Below are 24,978 nucleotides of genomic sequence, written 5' to 3'. Positions count from 1 at the left end.
TCTTTACTGTAGGTGTAGACAGAAACATGGAGTAGATAGCCTAGGGAATCGTGCAGTGAGAAAAAAGACTGCCTTTTATTTTTAAATACTTGGAGAATAATAGCATGTTGCATGCTGATGGGAATGATCTGTAAAAGAAGGAAAATATGAGAAGAGAATTGGTTGTTAGAGCACAGATAGTTATACAAGGGAAGGCAGAATATGTGAATGTACTCATTGGTGGATCGATGTGATAAAAGTTTGTAGAAGAGTTGTCTGTTTGCTTCAGTGAAGTGGAAAGTAAGAATGAGAATGATGGAGGAGGGTTGGAAGTTTCAGGAGAAGAGATGGTAAAAAATCTTCCGTGAGAGTGAGAAGATGGACCAGGGAAGCATAGTGTTAATTTTTTTTTTTTTGGCAGGGGTGGTGGGTGGGTGGGGGATTGTTAAAAGGCATTTGAGGTTCATGGTCAAGAGTTTTAAAGTGAAACCAGTCAGGTATTGTGTTTTCTCTGCAGTGTACATAGAGTGGGTGGGGAATTGGATTGAATCAAAATTGGATTTGCTATGTCTACATCAGGAGCAAATTGACTTCTATTATAATGAAGTTAAAGTGATCTCCCCCACAACCTGACAAGGGATGTAAAGAAGGAGCTTCTTAGGAAATAAGCAGATTTTAGAGTAAGAAGGTGCTGGAGAGATTATGTCAATGTCACATGCTCTTAAACAAATAGAAAATTTTGCTAATTAAGGGACCTGAGTTCTAGAGGGCATCCATTGATTTTTTTTTTCCTTGATAGTTGGAGCATCATGGTGTAATTTGCTCCCACCTGAGTGAGCCTACATAAAGGAGAACTTTTTACCTAGGAAATGGACATTTTGATTGGAGTAAGGAAACACAAAATTTTGAAAACAGAAGTAGAATATTGGGGATAACTTCTAAGATTTATCAAAAGGGTGCCTGATGCAGACTCAAGAAAATCTCCTGCAAAACTTAATTCATCATAATTTTGTCCAGAATGTCTCTTTTCTCATAGGTTTCATTTATTTAGTAAATAAATTCTTTTTGTACTATCCTGGTGGCCTAGAGGAGGAGGATGAAACCTAAAATTAATCTACTCAATTTTGTAGAATTTTTCTTACTCTCAGTATGTGGTACTTTATATCATGATGATTCTTTCTAATCAGTCGTCAGTAGTTGGATTGAGGCAGAAGCCTAACTAACAAAAGGTTAAAGGACTGAGCTTGGGCTGGGGATGTGGCCCAAGTGGTAGCGCACTCACCTGGCATGTGCGGGGCACTGGGTTCGATCCTCAGCACCACATAAAAATAAAATAAAGATGTTGTGTCCACCGAAAACTAAAAAATAAATATTAAAAAATTCTCTCTCTCTATCTCTCTTAAAAATCAATAAATGAAAGGACTGAGCTTGTGGCTGGCTCAGTGATGGAACACTTGCTTAGTATGTGTGAGGCACTGAGTTTGAGTCTCAGTACTAGATATAAATAACTGAATAAAATAAAGGTCCATCAAGAACTCAAAACTTTTTTAAAAAATTCAAATTTCAAAAGTTGAAATTAATTTCAGATTTACGGGAAGATTGAAAATATAGTATGAAAAATACTTGCAAACTCTTCAAGATTTTCTAGTATACTACTTTCTCTTTGTGTGTGTGTATAATCCTTTTTTTTCTGAACTGTATACTTTCCTTAGGATATGTGTATTTCACTGTGTTTAAATGTTGTTGATAGTGGCCTGTTATTTTCTATTCTTTCTTTATATTGTATCTTTTCACTTTTACTGTTACTTATGCCCTGTCTTATTCAACTTTAATAGAGCTTTTACCTAAGAACTTTGATCTTCACTTATCTTGCTTTATTGTTTTTTAAATTTCATTTATTTTTTACTTTTTATCTCTTTCCTTTTTTAAATATATTTTTAAAATTATGGACTTAGCTCAATAACTTTCAGCCTTTGTTTTCTAATATAATCCCTTAAGGCTATAATTTCCCCTCAAGCAACATTTATACTGCAGTGCTCTAGATTTTGAAATGCATAGTATTTTTATTCTTCACTTCTAAGAGTTTTAAATTTTTAGTTATCTTTTTCTTTGATTTGCAAAGTATTTAAGTAGTTTCAGATACTGAGATTAAAATTTTTATTTACACTTTGTTAATTGCACTGTGATAAGTTAATATTTTCTGAAAGGTATCTATTGTCTGATAATGTATTGAAGTTTGCTTTATGGTAAAGTACATGATCAATTTTTATAAATGCCTCATGTGTGCTTGAGAAAAATGTGGGTCTTTTGTTTGTTATATGCAGAAATAAGCATATACTCATTAAGTCCGGCTTGTTAAAACCTTCTACACCTTTCCTGATTTTTGTTTGTTTAATGGATTTTTTGGTAATTAAGACAAACGTGTTAATCATCTATTGTGACCCTGTATTTGTCTAATTCTTGAATTTTTGCTTTATGTATTTTAAGGCTCTTATATTTGTTTAATTTTACTTGTTTCCAGTTTTGGTAGACTGAATATTTATAATCTTGTAATAACCCATTCTGTCCCTATTGATGTTTAGCATCTTTTTAAAAAATATTATCTTTCTTTTGTTTAGAATTTTGCTTTATGTCTTTTCTACCCCTGTGCCATTAACTGTTACATGCTTTTATGATTTAGATATTTGTTTTAGAAATACCTAGTATCTTAGCTGGGCCTTGTTTTTAAATTAAATCTGACAGTGAGCCTATGCTTTTGAGCAAGAACCTATCTCTAAATAAAATAAAAAGGGCTGGAGATATAATTCAGGGTTAGAGCACTTGCCTAGCATGTGGGAGTCCCTGGGTTTGATCCCTAACATCTCAAAAAATCAATCAATTTGACAGTCACTTTTAATTGTTTATAAATGGTCCATATCCCAGGATCACACTGGTCCTTCTGGAGTTTTTGGCTCAGTCAAAATCTCACTTCAGCACTGCACTGTTAAATCACATTGGATTTAAATGGAATTATTCTAATGTTTTAAGTGTGCTATCATTAGTAAGAGTATACTAATTAGTGGATTAAAACAAAATTAAATAGTATAGAAATATATTTTTGTGTATTTGTCATGAAATTATTTCTTTCTTGTATTAGTGGGTTAATTTACAAACCTTCCTTTAAAACTTTAGTCCCAGAAATCCTGGATAGAAAGCACTTTGACCAAGAGGGAATGTGTATACATTATACCAAGTTCCAAGGACCCTCACAGGTAAGCATACCTTTGTTTCTTTTGGGATCTTCTAGGAATTTAGATATGAATTATATTGCTATTTATTTATTGAAAACAAAAATTATTAAATATTTGTAGTCACTGTTAATTTTTGTAGTTATTGTAAATATTCTTTTGGGAATGGGAAAAGGAGATAGGATTAACAAGATATTGGAAGAGTTCTTAATGACATTTACAGCATAAAACTTCTTCCTCAAAGTGTTCCCCCATCTCCAAATTCAAGTTATGCTAGTGTATTACAAATATAGGTAGGTAACGCCTCTCTTTCTCTCTTAAACTTATTCATTCACTGATCTTGAGAACTTAAAACATGTTTGTACATCTACTTATTGGGCATCTACTGAATGCCCAGTACTATGGTTCATGCTGAAGAAACCAATATAGACCTACTTGTCACTTTTTGGGGGGCAAAGGGGTGGACATTGATGGGGAATGAACCCAAGGCTTCACATATGTGAGGCAAGTGTTCTACTAGTGATCTAGACCCCCAGCCTCTGTCACTTTTTTGTATGGATATGAATCAGTATTTATTGGAAAACCTTTTAAACCTATTATCAGAGACTGTGGGTATCTCTGATTGTCTTTTTGTTTTTTAAAATGGGTTTGATAATAGAAAAAAGTTGAAAGTAAAGGATTAGTTATAATTCAAGAAAAGGTTGACTTTGTGATATATACATTAAGAAACATTTTTGCTATTTTTTTTTCTGTTACCTAAAAATAGAAAAAGCTTAAAGGCAAATCAAAGATATGATTATTTCCTTACTTTATATAGTACCTCTCTTCTCAAGCATTTAGAAAAAAATTGACAAAGGCATTGACAATATTTTTGCATTTTCTTTTTCTGTCTCTTATCAAACCTTGTTTATCAGAGTACCTTCTGCAACTCTTAATTCCATTAAGTATGTGACTCTTATGAAAAATAGCTAAAATGAGATAATTTTTATTAACTGTTAAACTCTTATAGTACAAGTTTTTGCCCATAATGAGTACTAGGTAAGTCTTTGTTGAATAGAATTTCCAAACTAAATAAAGCCTTTCATTGTTTACATTACATAAGCCTGCCATTTGGATTGAACATTTTTCTTTATTTTAGCAGTTAAGATTCTAATTTTGAATGAATTTTTTGCTTAAAATGAACACATTTCTTTTGAAAACTTGAGAAGCAAAAAGTTGGCGCTATACTCAATTTCATACATTAAGACAGCTATTGTTAATAATAATTTGGTGGATTTATTTTTAGTTTTTCCTCAGCGCTTAGTTTTTGTTTTAAGATATTGCTCCATTCTGTCTATATAAAATGTATCTGGTTTTAAACATGTTAAATATTTTTTTATATTACAGATTTTATTTAAATGATAGTTAATATTCTATTAGTGTATTTACTATAGTTTATGTTTATTTACCTATTTATATTACAAGTCATTTAAGTTGTTTTCAGTTTGTGGCCTTTATAGATTAACCTTAGGCCATAATTAAGATTTTTGTGGATGAAACTATTTTGTGTGTGTTTAATGTCTCACTTTCCTTAGTTTATATAATGCCAAATACTTTCTTAAGGGATTAAAGCAATATATATTATTACTGGTAGTGAGTAGGAATGCCTGACTAAATTAATATATTCTGTTGTCTTCAAGAAAAGGTGATAAATAAAAAATAGACTATCTTTTATTATTTTATTTTATTTTTTCCTGTTTCTCTCCTTACCCCACCTTTTTTTAAAGAGGGGATATCACTTTGTTGCCCAGACTGGCTTTGAAATTTTGTTTTTAATCAACAATAATTGTATGTTTTAAATTTCCACTTATTTGATTACTCTTAAGTATGTTCTTTAAATATCCTTCCATTTTGTATACCTTTATTATTTATTTATTTTTATGTGGTGCTGAGGATCAGACCCAGCACCTTGCCCATGCTAGGCAAGCACTCTACCGCTGAGCTACAAACCCAGCCCCAATATCCTTGCATTTTAAAGTAAATTCTGTAAATATTTTGATTAACTCTTTAAAATCATTAGATAACATTAATGTCTTATTCAATCATTAGATTGTACAATTCTGACTTTTTTTTACTGCTTTTAAAGATATGATTACATCACCAGGTCACATGGTTAGTAATTATAAAAATGGTATTACAATTTAGGTCTCCTTAGGTCAGTCTGCTAGTTTTCAAATAAAACTGAAGAAGTTGTAATTTTGCTTAATTAAAAAATAGATTGTATTATCAGTAATGAGTTTATTTTCTATAATTTATTTCACTTGCAGTACAAATAACAAAAACACTTGTCAGGTGTTAAAGAAAACCTCATGGCCAGGTGTGGTGGCACATGCCTGTAATCCCAGGTGTTTCGGAGGAGGCTAAGGCAGTGGATTACAAGTTTGAGGCCAGCCTAGGCAAATTTAATAAAAAGACTCTGTCTCAAAATAAATAGATAGATAGATAGATAAATGAATAAAGAAATAAATAAACACACACACACACACATATACACACATACATATATGGCTAGAACTGTAGCTCAGAGGTAGAGCACTCCTGAGTTCAATCCCCAGTAGCAGGAAAAACTCCCTCAAGCTGTTAGTAAGTATCTTCAGCTGAAATTATCCATGAGATGTAACTTTCAAACAGTTAGCTGGTTGATTCTTTCTACACTAGTAGGAATTTTAAATTAATTTTATATTACTAAGTAGTTCATGCACCTGATTCAAGGTTTGCAAGTTACCAAATGTTTTCAATCAAAATTCCCTTTCCACTACTGTGCTTTAGCTTTCTCCTTACCAAAATAATCTGGTGTCGGGCTGGGGATGTGGCTCAAGCGGTAGCGTGCTTGCCTGGCATGCGCGGGGCGCTGGGTTCGATCCTCAGCACCACATAAAAATAAAATAAAGATGTTGTGTCCACTGGAAACTGAAAATCATCATCATCATCATCATCATCATCATCTGGTGTCAGTCCATTCCTTAAAATACTCTCCAGAAATAGATACAGTCTTTGCATGTCTTTGCAAATATTTATATATTCTCTTCCCTCCTTTAAGATATATACTGTTTAGCCTGTTGTGTTTATTGCTTGTCTTGGAGACCACCACTTTGGTTTTAATTGTGATACATTGTTTTAATTGTATGTCTGAATCATTTGTTTTAGTAGTCCCTTATTGATGAACATTTTGGCTATTTTCAGTTTTTCTCTTTGCTATAAGGAAAAAAATGCTGCCTTGTATTATGTTATATATGTCTTGTTTCATACACAGGTCTTTTTTGATCCATGATCTTAGAACTGGCATTAGAGTGTGAAGAGGAAACTGTATCTTTTATTTTTTTATTTTATTTTTTTGAGAGAGAGAGAGGGAGGGAGGGAGGGAGAATTTTTTAATATTAATTTTTTAGTTATCGGCGGACATAATATCTTTGTTATGTATGTGGTGCTGAGGATCAAACCCGGGCCGCACGCATGCCAGGCGAGCGCGCCACCGCTTGAGCCACATCCCCAGCCCCTGTATCTTTTATTTTGATGAGTGTTGTCAAAATTGCCTTTCATAGAGATGATATCAGTATACAACTCCCACCAGATAGATCCAACAGTTTTTCTATTTTCTTACTAAGACATTGTCCTCAAATATTGTTTTAAAATCTTTGCTAATCAAATCTCTTCATATATATGCTTTTACTGTGAACCATGTACTTTTTCTTTTTGATGTTAGATTTAAAAATTGATATGAGGAAATTATATATTGGAAAACTAGGCCTTTGTGAAATTGTTTTTCTCAGTTTGTCTTTAGACTTTATTAGTGGCAAATTTTTGCAATGTATGAATATGTTTTTGTGTATTTAAATCTGTCAGTGTTTTCTCTTATGCTTTGTAGATTTTATATCAAAACTGATTTCATTTAAAATAAGGAAGCTATATGAATTTAAAATGTTAACTTACATATAAGTCAATGTACACATGATACACATGATCTATGATTATCTATTGAAAAACTAAATACGTTATTTACCTTTGTTTCATACTTTTGTGTGGGCTTATGTAGTTCAGTTTAAAATTAAAATGTTTTCCATTAAGATTATGGGTTATTTATCTTTTTATGTTTTGTAGATGCCTTCCAGGATGTCAGATTTGTCAGCAACTTGTCAGGTAAGTTTAACATAATTGCACAAAATTTGAAAAATAAACAAAACTAATGTATTAGATATATGAGTTAGAATACAGGACAATAAAACTTGGATGCTATTGTATTTTAAGTATGTTTTATCCAGACTTGAGGTGAAGGATCAGGCACTGCTGTTTGAAACTCAGTGAAAGCTACCTGAACAGAGTTCTAAATTAGTTGAGTGTGAGTTAGTTGGGCAAAGAATGAAGGAAAGGGGTTTTGGGCACAAAAAACAGATCATGGGAAGGCCTGACAGTTAAGGACATCATAGTTCTTTTAGGAGACTACTTAATGTAAGGTGGAGATTGGAGAGATCTAAGCCTGGAGAAATAAGTATGGGCCAGGTCATTTAAATTTTATGTATACTATGCCACGTATAAGCATGTACTTTTTTTAAAAATACATTTTTAGTTGTAGATGGACACAATACCTTTATTTTATTTGTTTATTTTATGTGGTGCTGGGGATTGAACCCAGTGCCTCATGCACGCTCTACCACTGAGCTATAACCCCCAGCCCCTGCCACATGCTTTTGACTTTGCATTAGAAGAGTATTATATAGGTGAATAATATGTTAGATTTTTTTCCTTTTTCCCTTTGTCCATTCTAACAGTTGGCATTTTGAGGAGATTGGATAAAGAGAAAAGGCCAGTTCTGAAAGTTTTGGAATAATTATGGCAAAAAATGACAACCTGAATTTAGAGTGCTCTGATTATAAAGGGAAGTAGATACATTTGAAGGGATTTATGAAGTAAGTAAATGCAATAGATTTTTTGATATAAGGGAAAGGGAAGACTTATTTCCTAGTTAGGCAGTTGAATAAATGGTAATGTTTATTAGGGAAAGAAGATAATGTCTCTCGTAGGCTAGAAACAAGTTTATAGAATGAGTTTCTTTTAGGTATATTGAATTTTTTTTCCCAGTCAATAAAGTCAGCAGAAAACAACTCACTGTCTTTTACATTTGCCCTTATTTTTACCTCCTCCAGTGGTATTCATCTTACAGATGGGAAGTTCTATCAGCCTTTTCTCCCTTCAGGTTGAAGAACTTCTTTTAGCATTTATTAAGTACAGATATATCTGAAAATATTTTATTTTTATGTTTAGAGGATATTTTCACTGGATATAGATTTCTGAGTTCTCTCATTGCAGCACTTAACGGGATGTCATTTTATATTCTGGCTGTTGTTTCTAGTGAGATGCCAGTCACTAGTGTAATTGTTCCCAGTTTGTAATGGGTCTTTTTTCTCGGAGCTACATTAAAGATGATGTTTTTCTCTTCATACCTTTGGTTTTCAGCAACATGTCTGTGATATTGATTCTCTTTGTACTTACTCAGTTTATAGAAATGTCTGCAAGTTCAAACTTTTCACCTAACTGGGAAGATTTTGGCCATTGTTCTTAAAATACTTTGCTACCCCATTTTTTTTTTTTTTTTTTTCTCTCTTCCCTCTGAAACTCCTGATACCTTCTACAGGTTGCTGTGATTTTATTTTATTGTAATTTAGCTTTTTTTCTATTTATCAAATTGGATAATTTCTGTTGATCTGTGCTTATAATCCTTATTTCTACAGTTGCCAGTATGCTGCAAAATTTACTGTACATTTATTTTTAAACTTATTTGATTCTTTTTTAAAGTTTCCATTTCACTACTGAGATACACTACCTCAGCCCTCATTATGACTATTCCTATAAGTTCTCAAATATATTTATTTATAAAGTCTGTATTCAATTTTTTATTTATTAATTTCAACATATACATCAGGTAGGGTCTCTTTCTATTGATTTCTTCTCTTTTTTTCTTGATAATGAATCATACTTTCTTGTTTTTTCATATATCTAGTAATTTTAATTGTAGGTTGGACATTATAGAAGATCTCCTAGGAGTTCTGGATTGTGTTATCTTCCTTTAAAGGGTATTCAATTTCATTCTGACAGATGATTGAATTATTGACTATTCTTTGGTTCTTCGAGGTTTGATTTTCTTGTTAGGGCAGTTCTGTTCCTATTTTGAATTTTTTACTCTTAAGGTATAGCCTTTTTGGGGTTTCAACTAAATGCTTAAGATACTTGACAGTCTCTTTTTACTCTGAACTAAAAGCACAATGTCTTTCAGACCTTATGACCCAGTTCTGACATCCACAGAAGGAGTTTTCTGCTAGGCATTACAGAATCTTGTCTGACATAAATAAACCTTAGACCATGGCCAAGGACCCATTGTGAATCTCCGTTCAAGTTTCTTTATATACTCTGGAATCCCTTTTCTCTGGTATCTTGCTACAAATTCCAACTATTTCTGTTCTGTTTCTTTGCCTAACTCAGCAACTTTGCCATTTTCTGCCTGAGTATCACCTTTATGCACAGGGGTTGAGAAAGTGCCTAGTCTATGTAGTCATGGGGGGTTACTTTATGTTTTACTCTTCATTTAGCGCATGAAATAGGGCTTCATGCTTCCTCTTGTTCAGTGCCTGAAAGCATTTATCTCATATATTTTGTCCACTTTTTTGTCCCTAGTTTCCAAGACCACCCGTAGGGAGTGAATCACAGTACTCATTGATAAGATCTACACTGTGTTGAGGAAGTTTCCTCCTTTCTCTGTCTATAAGGAACAGATGTTAAATTTCATCTAATACTTTTTCTTTATCTATTGGCATGACTGAGAGATTTTTCTCCCTGTTGATGAATGGTTTTAGGAATTTTGGAGTAACCTTATATTCCCAGAATGAACCTCACTTGAAATTGATTTTTTTTTTTTTTTGATATAACACAGGATTCTTTTTTTAAATTTTTTTCTTTTTTTTTTTAAGAGAGAGTGAGGAGAGAGAGAGAATTTTGATATTTTATTTTTTAGTTTTCGGCAGACACAACATCTTTGTTTGTATGTGGTGCTGAGGATCGAACCCGGGCTGCACACATGCCAGAGGGGTGCGCTACCGCTTGAGCCACATCCCCAGCCCAAGAATTCTTTTTACTAATATTTTCTTAACAAAGTTTTGAGTTTATCCTAGTGAGGATTTCATAGTTTTTACAATGCTTTTGTCTTTTTTTTTTTTTTTTTAAACTAGGATGAATCTGACCTCATGAAATGGTGAATTCCTGTTATATTTTATGGAAGAGTGTATGTAGAATAGAGATTATTTCATTTTAGAATTGAGATTATGTAGAGTGTATGTAGAATTGAGATTATTTCCTTATTTAAAGCTAGTTCTGGTCAACATAGCATGACCTGTCTCAAAACAAACAAAAACTTTAATTCCCTATTCAATTTTTTCTCTTTATGTGTCTGATATTCTTGCTCTTTCAGTAATAGGCTTTTTATTTTATTTGCTTTTCCATTGGTTATTCTCTTCTTTATATTTCATTGTCTTTATAATTTCTTTCCCTTCTGTTTACTTTGGGTTTAATTTGTTCTTTTTAGTTTTTAAGGTAGAATTTAGGCTACTTTTTGTTTTCAAGTGTTCTCTGTTTATTGCTATGTACTGTATAAAGCATACCTATTTACACAAACACTAATTTTCTTCTATATGATGCTTTAATTGTATCCCACAGATTTTCATTTTGTTCTAAATATTTTCTTTTTTTGTGACTTTCTTATGATTCATAAATTAAGTGTGTCATTAGTTTCCAAATACTTCAGAATTTCCCATTTTTTTCTTACTGTTCTAGTTGAATTTCATTGTGTTCAGAGAATATAATTTGTATTTTTTCCATATTGGTTTATTGAGACCTATTTTATAGGCCAAAATATATCAGTCTTAATGAGTACCTCACATGTATTCAAAGAAGGTTTTTATTCGGTACATGGAAACATCTATTAGATCACTTTGGTTGGCTAATAGTTTTAAGTCGTATAGAATTCTAGCTTCTTTTTCCTTTAAGTTCTTAAGATATTGTTCCATTAACTTTAGGCTTGCATGGTTGTTGAAGATTCCTGCTATCGTTCTTATCTTTTTTCTTCTGCATATAACGTAACCTTTGTACTCTGGCTGCATTTCAGATTTCCTCTATATTATTGACTTACAGCAGTGGCATAGTGTAATTTATTTATACTTGGTTTGTTTGTGTTTTGTTGAGCTTCTCAAATTTGTGGATCCAACAGTTTTCAAATTTGGGTAATTTTTTCCTAACATGTTTTCAAATTTTTACTTCCATTCCTTTTGAGATTTGAATTTACAAGTAGCTCTGAGATGATAGATACTCCAGAGGTTACAGTTTTTTTCTCTTTTGGTTTCATTATGAATAGATTCTGTTGCTACATCTTTGAGTTTATTGAACTAACTCCCCTTTCTCTCTTTCCCCACACTTCTTTCTCTCTCCCCCTCCCCCAGGGTCCAATACATTATAAAATCCTTCCCTTGACTTCCATCTTATTTATTATATTATCCCTAGATAGTCTATTTGTGTCTTTTTAAAAATTTTTAGCTTTTACTCTTACTTTCTCTCCCCTCCTCTCACCCTCTCTTACTCTCCCCCTCCCCCCCTCTTGCTTACTCTTACTCTCTCTCCCCCCTCCTCTCTCTCCCCCCTCCTCTCTCTCCCCCCTCTCTTCTCTCTTCTCTCTTCTCTCTTCTGTCTTCTCTCTCTCTCTCTCTCTCTCTCTCCCTCCCTCCCTCCCTCCCTCCCCCATCCCTTCTCTTCTGCAACTGGCCGCTACAGTCCTGCCAATAAAATCTCGGACAGGTTAAAAAAAAATTTTTTTTTTTTTTAAATATCTTCTGATTTTTTTTCTTCATCACATTTTCGTCTGCTTTTCTGAGCATATACTTAATAGATGGAGATTATTTATAATAGTGGTTTTAGTGTCATTTTCTGGTGATTGCATCATTTCTGTCATTTTGGTCTTCATTTAATGAAATTGTCTTTTTATATTTTTTTAGTTGTTGATGGACTTTATTGTCTTTATTTTTATGTGCTGAGGATCGAACCCAGTGCCTCATGCATGTTAGGCGAGGACGCTACCACTGAGCCACAACCCCAGCCCTGTCTGGGAATTTTTAATGGGTGCGAAACATTATGAATTTTATGTGTTTGAGTGCTGGATTTTATTATATTCAATTAGGGACTTTTGGACTTATTTTAGCATGCAGTTAGGTTACTTTGGATTGTTTTGATCCTTTCAGGTCTTGCTTTTACATTTTATCAAGAAGCATGTTGTCTAGGTCTCATTGAATCCTAATTAGATAAAACTTCTGAAAATTCTATCTTAGGCCATATGTGTTAAAAGATAACTCTGGTTGATGGGTTCTGTGCTTCATGAGCTTAAGGAATTGTTTGGCCTTCTACCATCTAGTGGTTCTTACCTTTGCCTTGAGTAATTTTTTTTTTTCTTTTTAATAAGAAGGACCCTTCTGCAGATATTTGGGACTCTTATCTTTGTAACTCTTTCTTTTTTGTTTTGTTTTTTACCCTACAAACTCTAGCTGTCTGATTTCCTCAAACTCTAATTTTAAGATCATATCAAATCAGTGAGACTCTCTGACTTTATTAGATTCTTGCTTCTTACATTGTGGTCCAGCATGATGTTCTAGGTAGAATTCTGTCCTTCTTTATATCCCTGGCCTCAGGCAACCATTGATCACCTTTTGGTCACTATATAGATTAGTTTGCATTTTCTAGAATTCTGTACACATAGAATCATGTAAATATGTATCTTTGATACCTGACTTCTGTCGCTCAACATGATCTTTCGAATTAATCTATATTGTTCTATTGGTGGTTTGTTTCATTCTGTTGCTGAAACTTTGTTTGTGTAATATACCTACACCACTTTTTGAGGATACCCCACAGGAAATTTAGGTTATAACATCATCATCACCCTACTTCAGTTCTTTGATGAAGGCATTTATTTACTGATATTCTAAAATCAAAGAGTCATACTATTTTCTTTATCTTTATTGGTTCACTCATTTTAATTTAGTTTTTCATTGACTCAATTTTTTAAAAAGGCTGTTTATAATCTTACTTTTTCCTTTTAGGTGTTTTTGTGGTCGCTTGGTCAAGCAACATGCTTGTTTCACTGCAAGTCTTGCCATGAAATACTCAGATGTGAAATTGGGTGACCATTTTAATCAGGCAATAGAAGAGTGGTCTGTGGAAAAGCATACAGAACAGAGCCCAACGGATGCTTATGGAGTCATCAATTTTCAAGGGGGTTCTCATTCCTACAGAGCTAAGGTGTGTCATGTACTTGATTTTTGTTTTTTTTTTACTTTATTTCCTTTGTTATATAAAGAATAAACATGTATTATCTAACAGAAAGTTAGTCCCAATAATTTCTTCGAATATGTAAAAGTTAAGCTCTTACAAATACAGAATTGTTAGATCTTTAGTGGATTGAACTTTTTATCATTATAAAATGTCTTTATTGTAATTTGTCTTGACAAGTCTCCTTTTTCTGAGGGGATAGCTAAACCTTCTTTCTTTTCACTTTTAACTTTTTCTTATGTTAAGAGGTGTCTTTTGTGAGCATGGTGGTACAAGCCTGTAGTCCTACCTGCAAGGCCAAGGCAGTGTGTTACTTGAATCCTTTTAAAACCAGCCTGGGCAGCATACCAAGATGCTATCTCAAAAACCAAACAAATGAAAGAGATGTCTTTTTAGCGGTATATCATTTTTAAAAAGAATTTAATGTTTTATATTTAAGTTTATAGTATTAGTTACCAAGTTGTGTCATTTATTTTTTCTTTTTCCCTTTTATTTTTTTGGATTAAGTATTTTTTAAATTATTTCCTTTTTTATTGGTATGCTATTCATATGATTTTTTTTCTGTTCTTTAATTTTATAGTAAATACTATAAAATGCATTTTTAACTTGTTATCTATCATGAGTTAGTACTTTTACCACTTCTAAAATCCAAGAACTTCTAGAATATTTGTAACTGCGTTTATTTCCCCTGTGACTTCTGTTATTTTATTGGTAGGAATTTTAATTCTGTGTATTTTAAACCTCTACAACATAATTATTTATCATTTAGATTTAAACATTATAAATGTTCCCTTGTTCTGCCTACCTCTTCACCTGATGAGAAAAGCATTGGAAAGTGGCGGGCTCATTCTCTCTACAACTTTTCTTTTTTTCCTGAATCAATCCAGAAGTTTTCACTGTCTTTGTTGCTCTTTGATTCCTTAAACAGATTTTATTTACCCTTTTTTCTAGTTTCTATAGTTGCCCGAAGAAGAGTAGTCCAAAAAATCCTAGTCAAGCTGGGCATAGTAGTGCATACCTGTAATCCCAGTGACTCTGGAGGCTGAGGCAAGAGAATCACAAGTTTGAGGATAGCCTGGGCAATTTAGTGATATCTTATCTCAAAACAAAAAGGACTGGGGGATATAGCCCAGTGGTAGAGTACTCTGGGTTTGGTTCAATCCTTAGTACCATATAAAAACAACCTAGTTCATCATTACTGGATGTGAAATTCCTCACTTATTCCTAACCAAGTCGTTTTACAAATTTTAATTTAACTTTAGACTGTTTCCAAACACTTCTTTATATTTTCAAGTGTAATAATGATTTCTATAAAACTAATGCAAAAAGACAGTATGGAACAATTCTTAAGGGACTTAAGTCTTGTACTTAGTCATGTAGAATTCTGGTACTTTGGGCTTCATTTACTGTTACAGAAATTTTCCATTGTGTCTCCGGTCCCATGCCCAGCCTACCACTTTGTTCTGGAAATTGAACCCAGGGACGCTTTACCACTGAGCTACATATCAACCCTTTTTAAAACATTTTGAGACAGGGGCTTGCTAAGTTGCTACATCACTAAGTTGCTGAGGCTGCCCTGAACTTTCAATCCTCCTGCCTCAGCCTCCCAAATTGCTGGGATTACAGATGTGTGCTAACATGAGTGACTTTTTTTAATCTTTGTAAAGGAACAGGCAGTATATTGTTTTGTAGAGAGCCTATTCTAGAGATGTCTAAAAAATTGTATTTTCCAATGTTTGACTATTTCAGGTTTCTTTTTTTTTTTTTTAATTTTATTTTAGTTGTCGATGAACACAATATCTTTACTCACTTATTTTTATGTGGTGTTGAGGATGAACCCAGTACCTCACACGTGTGAGGGCAGGCACTCTACTGCTGAGCTACAGCCCCAGCCCTATTTCAGGTTTCTTATGAACTAATAATTCATATATGTGCTTTGGACAAAGAGAATGATTTAAAGTGGTCCTTGCAAATATGTTTTGTGATGTTATTTCAACAAAAGATTTTTAAATCAAAGCAGAGGAAGTTTTTCATAGATGTGATAGCTTATTTTCTATTATTATTGTTATTATTTTACTGTACTGTAGGTTGAACCCATAGCCTCACACATGCTAGGAAAATGTTCTATTGCTGAGCTACAACAGCCCCCACATCCCCTCTATTACTTTTTTTGTACCAGGGATTAAACTCAGGGGTACTTGACTACTGAGCCAAATTTCTGGCCATATTTTGTATTTTATTTTAAGACAGGTTTTCACTGAGTTGCTTAGTGCCTTACTTTTACTTGAGGCTGGCTTTGAACTCATGATCATCCTGCTTAATGTGGTGCCACGGATCAAACTCAGGGCCTGTGCACACTTTACACTGAACTACATCTGGAGCTTCTGTAATCTTAAGATTTTCTGATTGTTTCTCAACTTGATAAAATCCAGTCCCTTCCAGTGAAGGGAAAAATAGTTAAAATACCTTTTAAAATTTACAGTGTATTTACAGTTCTGTTATAAATAGTCTACAGATTACTGACAAAGCTTTCAAATAGATAATTAACTCAGTGTTTGTCCCTAATAGGAGCAAGTCTTTGATTAAAGCCTCTTTTTTTTTTTTAAATATTTTTAGTTGTAAATAAGTGAATACTTTTATTCTTTTTATTTACTTTTCTTTTTATTTACTTATGTGGTGCTGAGGATCAAACCCAGTGCCTCATACGTGTGAGGCAAGCACTTTACCACTGAGCTACAACCCCAGCCCCTCTATTTTTAATATAATTCTTTAGTTCCCCCTTTACCATTATCTTATCCATTCTTAATGCTTCTTTCTCGCGGACTGTATATACTTAAAGAAGTTAATACTGTGGATAGAATTGCAAATTGTATTGTTAATTGAATATAAAGAAAGTAACTTTTGTATCTGAACGTTAAGTTAGAGTTTCACTGCTTCTAAGATCTAATATCCATCTAATATCTAAAACCGATTACTGTTGTTTATTCCTATAAATGTAAACATTGAAAATTGCCTTTAAAATCTCTTTTTACATAATCTGATTCAAGTGATTTTTTTCTAAAATGAGACAGTGTTGCATTATGAAATCTGTGAACGCATTCAAATATTTTGTCCTTTTAAAATATTTTTTATTTTAGTATGTGAGGCTATCATATGACACCAAACCTGAAATCATTCTGCAACTTCTGCTTAAAGAATGGCAAATGGAATTACCCAAACTTGTTATCTCTGTTCATGGGGGCATGCAGAAATTTGAGCTACACCCACGAATCAAGCAGTTGCTTGGAAAAGGTCTTATTAAAGCTGCAGTTACAACTGGAGCCTGGATTTTAACAGGAGGGGTAAACACAGGTAATATGATGATTGTATTAATTATTTTTAGTGTGTTTGGAGATTTTTCATAGTATCAATTAGATATTTGAAATAATAGCCAATACCAAGTATAAATATATTCAGTTCTTCTAATAAACAGTTTACAATTCCTAGATAAAAATAACTGAATCTGTTTGGTTGTCATTTAGGCTTTAAAAAAATAATACACTTTCGAGCAGGGATTGGCAAACTACAGCCCATGTGCCAAAGCCAGCCTAATCCTTGTTTTTGTGAGTAAAGTTTATTTGAACACAAATCCACTCATTTATTTATGTATTGTGTATGGCTGGGGGTTTTTTTTATGTTTTGTTTTGGTTTGGTTTGATTTTTTTGCTGCAATAACAGAGGCTAATTGTTATGGCAAAGACTGGCAAATGCCCTGCAAAGCCTAAAATATTTACTGTTTGGCCCTTTAAAAAATATTTGCTGACCCTATTACAGAGCATTAATTTTTATCATTTTCGGACAACTGGTAAATTGGTAGAAGATTGGCAGTTCATTGCCTCAGCAGTGGTAAAAAGTAGCTTTCAAATATTAATTTTTAATGTTATCACCTTTCATCCCAAGTCTTTCCTTTCATGTGTACAGCTTGACTTTAAGGAGTACAAATTAATTTCAGTGACTAAAGTGAAACAGTGATTTACATCAATAACTTGAAAACATCTAATTTATTCATTATCAGCCATAGTGATTTACATCCATCAATTTGAAAACATCTAATTTATTCATTATCAGCAACTATTTTTTGAGCCTCGTTGTCTGTCAGACGTCCTTTAGGCTGCTGAGTTTATATTATTTCACAAAACAGAGGCAAGATAGTTACCTTGTGAAGTGAGAGAGATACAGGCAACAAAGAGATAACTCAGTAATGTATAATATATTAGATGATAAGTGCTATGCAAGCACCATGGTATAAGAGGTGGATAGTGAGAAGTGAGGGAGGGATTATCATAAAATTTTGTATATAGTTATGGAGAATTTGACTGAGGGGGTAACAAATGAGGAGCGATAGAAGGATAGGAGGGAGCAAAATACAAGAAAGGCATGGGGCAGGGCATTAAAAGTGGGGGAATGACTAGTCTATTACAAAAAGTGTAAGAAAGCTCTGTAGTAGCTTGAGGGGAAATAAGGAATGGTAGATGATGGTGTCAGACCTTGTATGGTGGCAGGAAAGCATATTGAATAGCAGGGCTAATAGATCATTATCTGAGAACTTCTGGGCTATTAAAAGAACTTTTTCTTTTACTCTAAATGAGAAAGGAAGGCTTTAAGTAGGCATTGACAAAAGCAAAGATAATGGATAATGTTTTGAAAATAGACTCAGTGAGCAAGATGAAGATGCTGTTTCCATAATCCAGGTGAGGGATAAGATCTAGTGTTTTTTAAAAAGCAAACAGTGATATAGTCAGAGGTGCCATAACAAAAATACTACAGAAGGGATGGCTTAAACAGCAGATAATTATTTCCTTATGGTTTTGGAGGCTAAGTCCAAGATTAATGTGTTAGCAGGTTTGGCTGACTGCAAGGCCTCTCTCCTTGTCTTCCAGGTGGACCCCTTCTTACTGTGTCCTTTTGCTGTGTGTAGGCATTCCTGACATCTCTTTGTGCTTATATTTCCTCTTATAAGGACACCAGTCATTGGATTAGAACTTTCTCTACAAGACCTCACTTTAACTTAATCACCTCTAAGTATCTTGTCTCTAAATAGAGCCATATTTTTGAGGTGTCAGGATTAGAGTTTCAACATGTGAATTTGAGGGGACACATAATAAATTGTAATGAGAAGTTACAGTAGTGCCCTCCTATCCATGTTTTCAGTTACTTGTATTTAACAGTGAATGGTCTGAAAATATTAAATGGAAAATTCCAGAAACAATTTATAAGTTTTTGAATTGTGCTGTGTTCTGAGTAGCATGGTGAAATGCATGCCATCTCATTCCATCTTGACTGGGATTAAGTCATCCCTTTGTACAGCATATCCATACTTGATATATTACCTACCTCATGAGTCACTTGGTAGCCATCTTGGTTATCAGATTGATTGTCCATCAGATGTACTATTATAGTATCACAATACTTACATAAAGGGTTCTATACTACACAGTTTTCAACATCTACTGGGGGTCTTGTCCCCCACAGGTAAGGGGGAACTACCGTATATATTCTCTGGAGTTTGGTTTTTTTTTTTTTTCTACATTTCCCCATGTTTTTGATTCAATTTGACAGCTTTTGTTCATTGTATGTGTGTTTGTTATGCTTATGGTCCTGTGCCACTGAGTCATATTCTTAATTTATTCTAGATGATGTATAGAAAAACAAAAAATTAAATTACTTACAAGTCCAAGAAAGGACTTTGCCTTATAGGAGCATGGTAGAATGTAGTTCTCATGTGTTTTAGGCAGTTGTAGTGATTTAATGTTGTGGTGTTTTGCTTTTTCATTCCATTTTGGTCAGATTATTCCTTTGAAAGCTTGGCTTTGGACGTCATTGCTTTATATCTTATATGTGTAAAGAAATGTATCATGAATTATAATGTTAAAAATTAAGCACAGGATTGTTCCTAGCATAATGAAAACTTTGAACTAAAATGAATAAAATTTTTCATGAACAGGTGTGGCAAAACATGTTGGTGATGCCCTCAAAGAACATGCTTCCAGATCATCTCGAAAGATTTGTACTATTGGAATAGCTCCATGGGGAGTGATAGAAAACAGAAATGATCTTGTTGGGAGAGATGTAAGAATGTTTTTAAAGTTTCTCATATTTGCACTTACATATAAACAGAATTACAGCAAAAATGGAGCAAGTCAACTTAAAATATTCATGATCATACCACATTTTTCAAATGAAGTTTAAAAAGCATTTTCCTGTGATTTTCATCTCATCTTTTTGAAAATACAGTCATAAATATAAATGATAAATGTCTTTCATATCATGGTATTAATTACATTTTTAATTACATTTTTAATGAATCTATGATGTTAGGAATTTATCTTATTGGGGCTGGAGCTGTAGCTCAATGGAAGAGCACTTGCCTAGCATGTGTGAGGCACTGGGTTCAATCCTTAGAACCACATAAAATAAAGGCACTTTGTCCATTTAAAAAAAAAAAGAAGAAGCATTCAGAAAAAAAAGAATCTTGTCACTAAGAGGAGGAATCAAATGCTAATGTTTTATTTCTATAGGCTAAAGATATGAATATTAATTAATTATTGAAAAGAAATCATTTTCAAGTGTTATTAAGTTTCTAATATCAATTTTAAATATCTTTATGGCTAGAAAAATTACAATGTGACATTTTATTGTTTTAAAAAAAAATCCTTTATATCTTACAGTTTACTCAATCTTATAATAGTTTCTTAGCACTGTATATTTATTTACTGTTTCTCCTTTTGCATGTGATAATGAAATATATAATTCTGCAAATTGATTAGTCTTTTGTGTTTTTTTTTTTTTTTTTGAATATTTTTTAGTTGCCAATGGATTTTTTACTTTGTTTATTCATATGTGGTGCTGAGTATCTAACCCAGGGATTCACACATGCTAAGCAAACGCTCTACCACTGAGCCACAACTCCAGTCCCTAGCTTTTGTTTTTTGATGTATTCTTTCTCACTGTTTATTTCTAAATGTGAAATAGAATTTTACCTCTTTACAGATTATTTCAAAATTTATTTTACATTCTGTTACATTTAATCCTGCCCACTAACTGTTATGTTTGCTATTTTTTAGGTCGTTGCTCCTTATCAAACCTTATTGAACCCCCTGAGCAAATTGAATGTCCTGAATAATCTCCATTCCCATTTCATATTGGTGGATGATGGCACAGTTGGAAAGTATGGCGCAGAAGTCAGACTAAGAAGAGAACTTGAAAAAACTATTAATCAGCAAAGAATTCATGCTAGTAAGGGAATTCCCAAACTTTTATTATGGAAGTTATTTTGAGCTGTATTAAAAGCCAGTGATGTTCTAGAAAAGTTGAATGTCAAGTACCCTTTTCCTTATGTAGCAAGAAATCTACAAAACAACCCAAAATGGCAGATCTTAGACAATTTTAAGACCTAGAAGATCTCTGAGGCCAAATAGGGTACTCAGGCTTCAAGGCCAAAGACAAAAAGGCTCATTAGAAGCTTTATGTAGCTATTGTTTGTCATTGCTGCCAAAGGAATTTACAAGTATTCTTAATGTCTTATATATCCAAGACTTAGCTTTGGAATTTAAGATTGAAAAGTAAAATGGAATAAAGCCACTTTGTTATAAAGTAAGAATAAGCTTGTTTAGTTCATAAAATGAATAGATGTCACTCTTTGGTAAGTGTGTCTTAAAAATCTGTATTGTGACGAATTTTCCTTTCCAATCATGGCTGAACCTTCTGGTTCAACATCTAAATTTTATTACAACTACAAGAAATTTTGTAACCCTGGGACACCAATGTGAACTCTACGACAAAATGAAATAGAAATACACAATTACTGACAGTGTATTAAGATTATGGTGGAGGCAGAACATTTACAAAAATTAGAAATGTTGTATAAGTCGCAGTTACCAACACTGCATGTTGTAAAAACAAAAACTGGTCTTCACTAACTTTTTTCTTTTACTCTTACAGAAGTCTTAGAATTCTATCAGTGCCACTTAAATAATTATGACTCATTAATTCCTATGTTAATGTATACTAAATTATATATTAGATTTTCCTAATTTTGTCTTTAGAACAGATTTTCAGTTGGTGATTAATATATTTAGTACTTTATTTATGTGAGACTGATATTACACTGAGTAAAGTGAAGTCAACACAGTCTGACAAGAAATTATGTCCTGACTTTTAACTTTGCATTTTTTTTAAAAAAAAAAAGCTAAAATTACTGAATTTTATCTAATTTTCTAATTAAACTTTTACTCTTTTAGGAATTGGCCAAGGTGTTCCTGTGGTGGCTCTGATATTTGAGGGTGGGCCAAATGTTATACTCACAGTTCTAGAATACCTTCAAGAAAGTCCCCCTGTTCCTGTAGTTGTTTGTGAAGGAACAGGCAGAGCTGCAGATTTGCTAGCCTATATTCACAAACAAACAGAAGAAGGAGGGTAAGTATATTTGTATAGCAAATTTTAATAACCTGATTGAAGAGTCTTGTGGTCTTTAGAGTATTAGGTTACTTTTAATGGTTTATGAATATGAAAATCTTGAGTTCAACACAACATTTTGTTAAGGCTTGAGGAAATAGCCTACTCCTACATTATTGGAGTGAAGTAAAATATGGGGTTTTTGTATTAATAGAAGAAAGTTGTTGGCTATAGAAGCACACATCTTCTGATCCAATAGTTTATATCTGGGAATTGTTTCTATAGATGTTCAACTGTTATAGGGTTATTTGTATGAGTAAGAGATTGGAATAAAGTAGAACATCCATCAGAAAAAGACTAGATAAGTAAATTGTGGCATATCTACAAAATGGGCAGTTTATAGCTGAATAAAGATGGTACCTTTTGCTAGATTTATGAATATTATCAAAATGTCTACCTAGAAAAAAAAAAGATGTAGAGCAGTGTATAAATTGTGCCACTCTTTTTTTTAATATTTGTTTTTTAGTTATAGGTGGATACAATATCTTTATTTTATTTTTATATGGTGCTGAGGATCGAACTCAATGCCTCACAGGTGGTAGGCGAGCACTCCACCTTTGAGCCACAACCCCATCCAGTTGTGCCACTCCTTATGTAGAGAAAGAGGTGCTAATTATTTGTATATATAAAAAGAGATCTTGGAAAGTCGTACAAGCTAATCATAATCAATAGTAATAGTAAAGGGCTGAGATGGAATTGGGAAGATGAAAGATAGTGGGAAGGATGAAAGATATTTGTAGCACAGTGGTAGAGCACTTGCTATGAGTTTTCATATTTTTATGTTTTCTCTATTTTTGGCCATATACATGTATTAACCTATTCATAAAAAGAAAAATGTAAATACATTCAAGACATCTTGGCAAAATATTACTTTATACACCATAATATTTTAAAATTATCTTCACATATTATCTTATAAAATGTAAGTACTGATTGCAGCATATACTGTATTTTAAAAATTATAAACTAGCCAGATGCAGTGATGCATGCCTATAATGTAAACAGCTTGGAAGGCTGATGCAGGAAGATCCCTGGTTCAAAGCCAGCCTCAGCAATTTCTCAAGGCCTTAAGCAACTTAGACCATCTTAAATAAAATAGAATATAAAAAGGTCTGGGAATGTAGCTCAGTCATTAAGTTCCCCTGAGTTCAATTCCTGGGTACGTCCCACCCCGCCATACACACAGAAACACATACCCAACACACACTAATTCAAAGAGAAAAATAACTCCATTTCTCTTTTTTTCCCTTAAGACTTATAGTGGATGTCTCATGAAGAGAAAATAATTCTGCCCAATGTCAGATATTTAATAGTAATAATCTCATAAATAATAGAATATGAAACTAGTGCATTAAGTTATATTTCCTCTTATACTAGAAGTCTTCCTGACGCAGCAGAGGTTGATATCATTTCAACCATCAAGAAAACATTTAACTTTGGCCAAAGTGAAGCTGTTCATTTATTTCAAACACTGATGGAGTGCATGAAGAAAAAAGAGCTTGTAAGTATATTTCAGCAGAATAAGGCTTTTTGTTTCTTCCAAAGCACATTCTAAATTAGTGAGATACTTTTGTTTCTAATTTGAATTTTAAATTTTTAAATCTTCTTTAACCAAGTAAAATGTCATTCATTTATTAGTCTTTTCAGATAACATAGTGATAAAGAAGGACTGTAGTTTTTTATATGGTATTTAAACAGTACATTTCCATGTTTCTTTTAGAAAAAGTTTCTTAACTGGGTCTCAACAGATTATTTTCAACATGTGTGTGTATGTGTGTGTGTGTGTGTGTGTGTGTGTGTATGTATGTGTATACATGTATATATAAATAACTGTAAATACTTCTTGATGGCTTTTCTAACGATAAGTGAAAAAAATTTTTAAACAATTTTATTCTGAGGGAGTGCTTAAGAGTGTGGTATGTTAAATATCAGTGCTAATTAGTTTTAATCATGTTTAAGTTTTTAGAGATAAAAATTTTGAATAGTATATACATAGATGATAACTTTTGATTCGCTGTCTACTTCCATGGTAGGTTTTATACACTGAAATGAAGTCAGTTAAAAATTTGTATTTGGGTTAAAATAATATTTTATTTTATGAAAAATATCTTTAGATAACATGGTGTTACATTTTAGGAAATCTGTAGGCATTTTCAATAAAAGAATTAAACTAAACAAATACTCATCATTTAAGAATTCATGTATTACTTGAATGGGTTTTTGCTCTGTATAACAAATAGCAGGATTTATTCTTACAAGTAAACTATAGACTCACTCTAAAGTTTCTTATTCTGATAACTGACATAAGATAGGTTAAAAAAAATAGTATGAAACCAAATATTTTCAATACATTTGCTATTGGTTTTGGTAAATAATAAATGATAAGTCTTAATTTTTTGGATTTTTTTTTGAGGGTTGATTGATGTTTTTCTTGCCTCATCTCCACAAATATCAACCTACCTACCTACCCCTTAACCCCCACCACAGTACACCTTAAAATTACTTTGTTTTATGATGACTTAGATTTAAAAATATAAAGACATAATATTATGAATTAATATTTAAATAGATCACTGTGTTCCACATTGGATCAGAGGAACATCAGGATATAGATGTAGCAATACTTACTGCACTACTAAAAGGTAAGATTTAAAAAATTTTATCTTTAATATCTTGAAAGTATAGCCTATTTATATAAGGTAGGATTTTAAAAATTTGGTTAAATGCTTGGAAAGTAAATTTTTCAGTAATTTTTTTTGTGAAAGACACTATCTTGTTTTTGTTGCCAGTAAGTTAGCTTTTGTTTTTATCTTGTAGAATTATTATTGTTTATAGCAAGGTGTATGCCTGCAGGATTTTAATTATCCCATTAAAATAAGTATTT

The 24,978-nt window shown here is 32.7% G+C and overlaps 1 protein-coding gene across 3 annotated transcripts in view; it reads left to right on the top strand.

The window, feature by feature from the left end:
* Window positions 1-24,978, top strand: part of Trpm7 (transient receptor potential cation channel subfamily M member 7) — a 103,200-nt gene that overhangs the window by 16,399 nt on the left and 61,823 nt on the right. For all 3 annotated transcript variants that reach the window (XM_076850776.2, XM_076850775.2, XM_076850774.2), the window contains exons 2-10: window positions 3,151-3,230; window positions 7,344-7,382; window positions 13,373-13,571; window positions 16,739-16,952; window positions 19,585-19,709; window positions 20,705-20,876; window positions 21,881-22,055; window positions 23,472-23,595; window positions 24,664-24,736. In XM_076850776.2, coding sequence (XP_076706891.1) covers window positions 3,151-3,230; window positions 7,344-7,382; window positions 13,373-13,571; window positions 16,739-16,952; window positions 19,585-19,709; window positions 20,705-20,876; window positions 21,881-22,055; window positions 23,472-23,595; window positions 24,664-24,736 — 1,201 coding nt within the window. The remainder of the gene's footprint in view (window positions 1-3,150; window positions 3,231-7,343; window positions 7,383-13,372; window positions 13,572-16,738; window positions 16,953-19,584; window positions 19,710-20,704; window positions 20,877-21,880; window positions 22,056-23,471; window positions 23,596-24,663; window positions 24,737-24,978) is intronic.

This window comes from Callospermophilus lateralis, chromosome 3 (genome assembly GCF_048772815.1).
Source record: "Callospermophilus lateralis isolate mCalLat2 chromosome 3, mCalLat2.hap1, whole genome shotgun sequence".
Lineage (NCBI taxonomy): Eukaryota > Metazoa > Chordata > Mammalia > Rodentia > Sciuridae > Callospermophilus > Callospermophilus lateralis.
The sequence above is the reverse complement of the archived record's forward strand: the minus strand, read 5'-3'. Positions and strand labels throughout refer to the sequence as shown.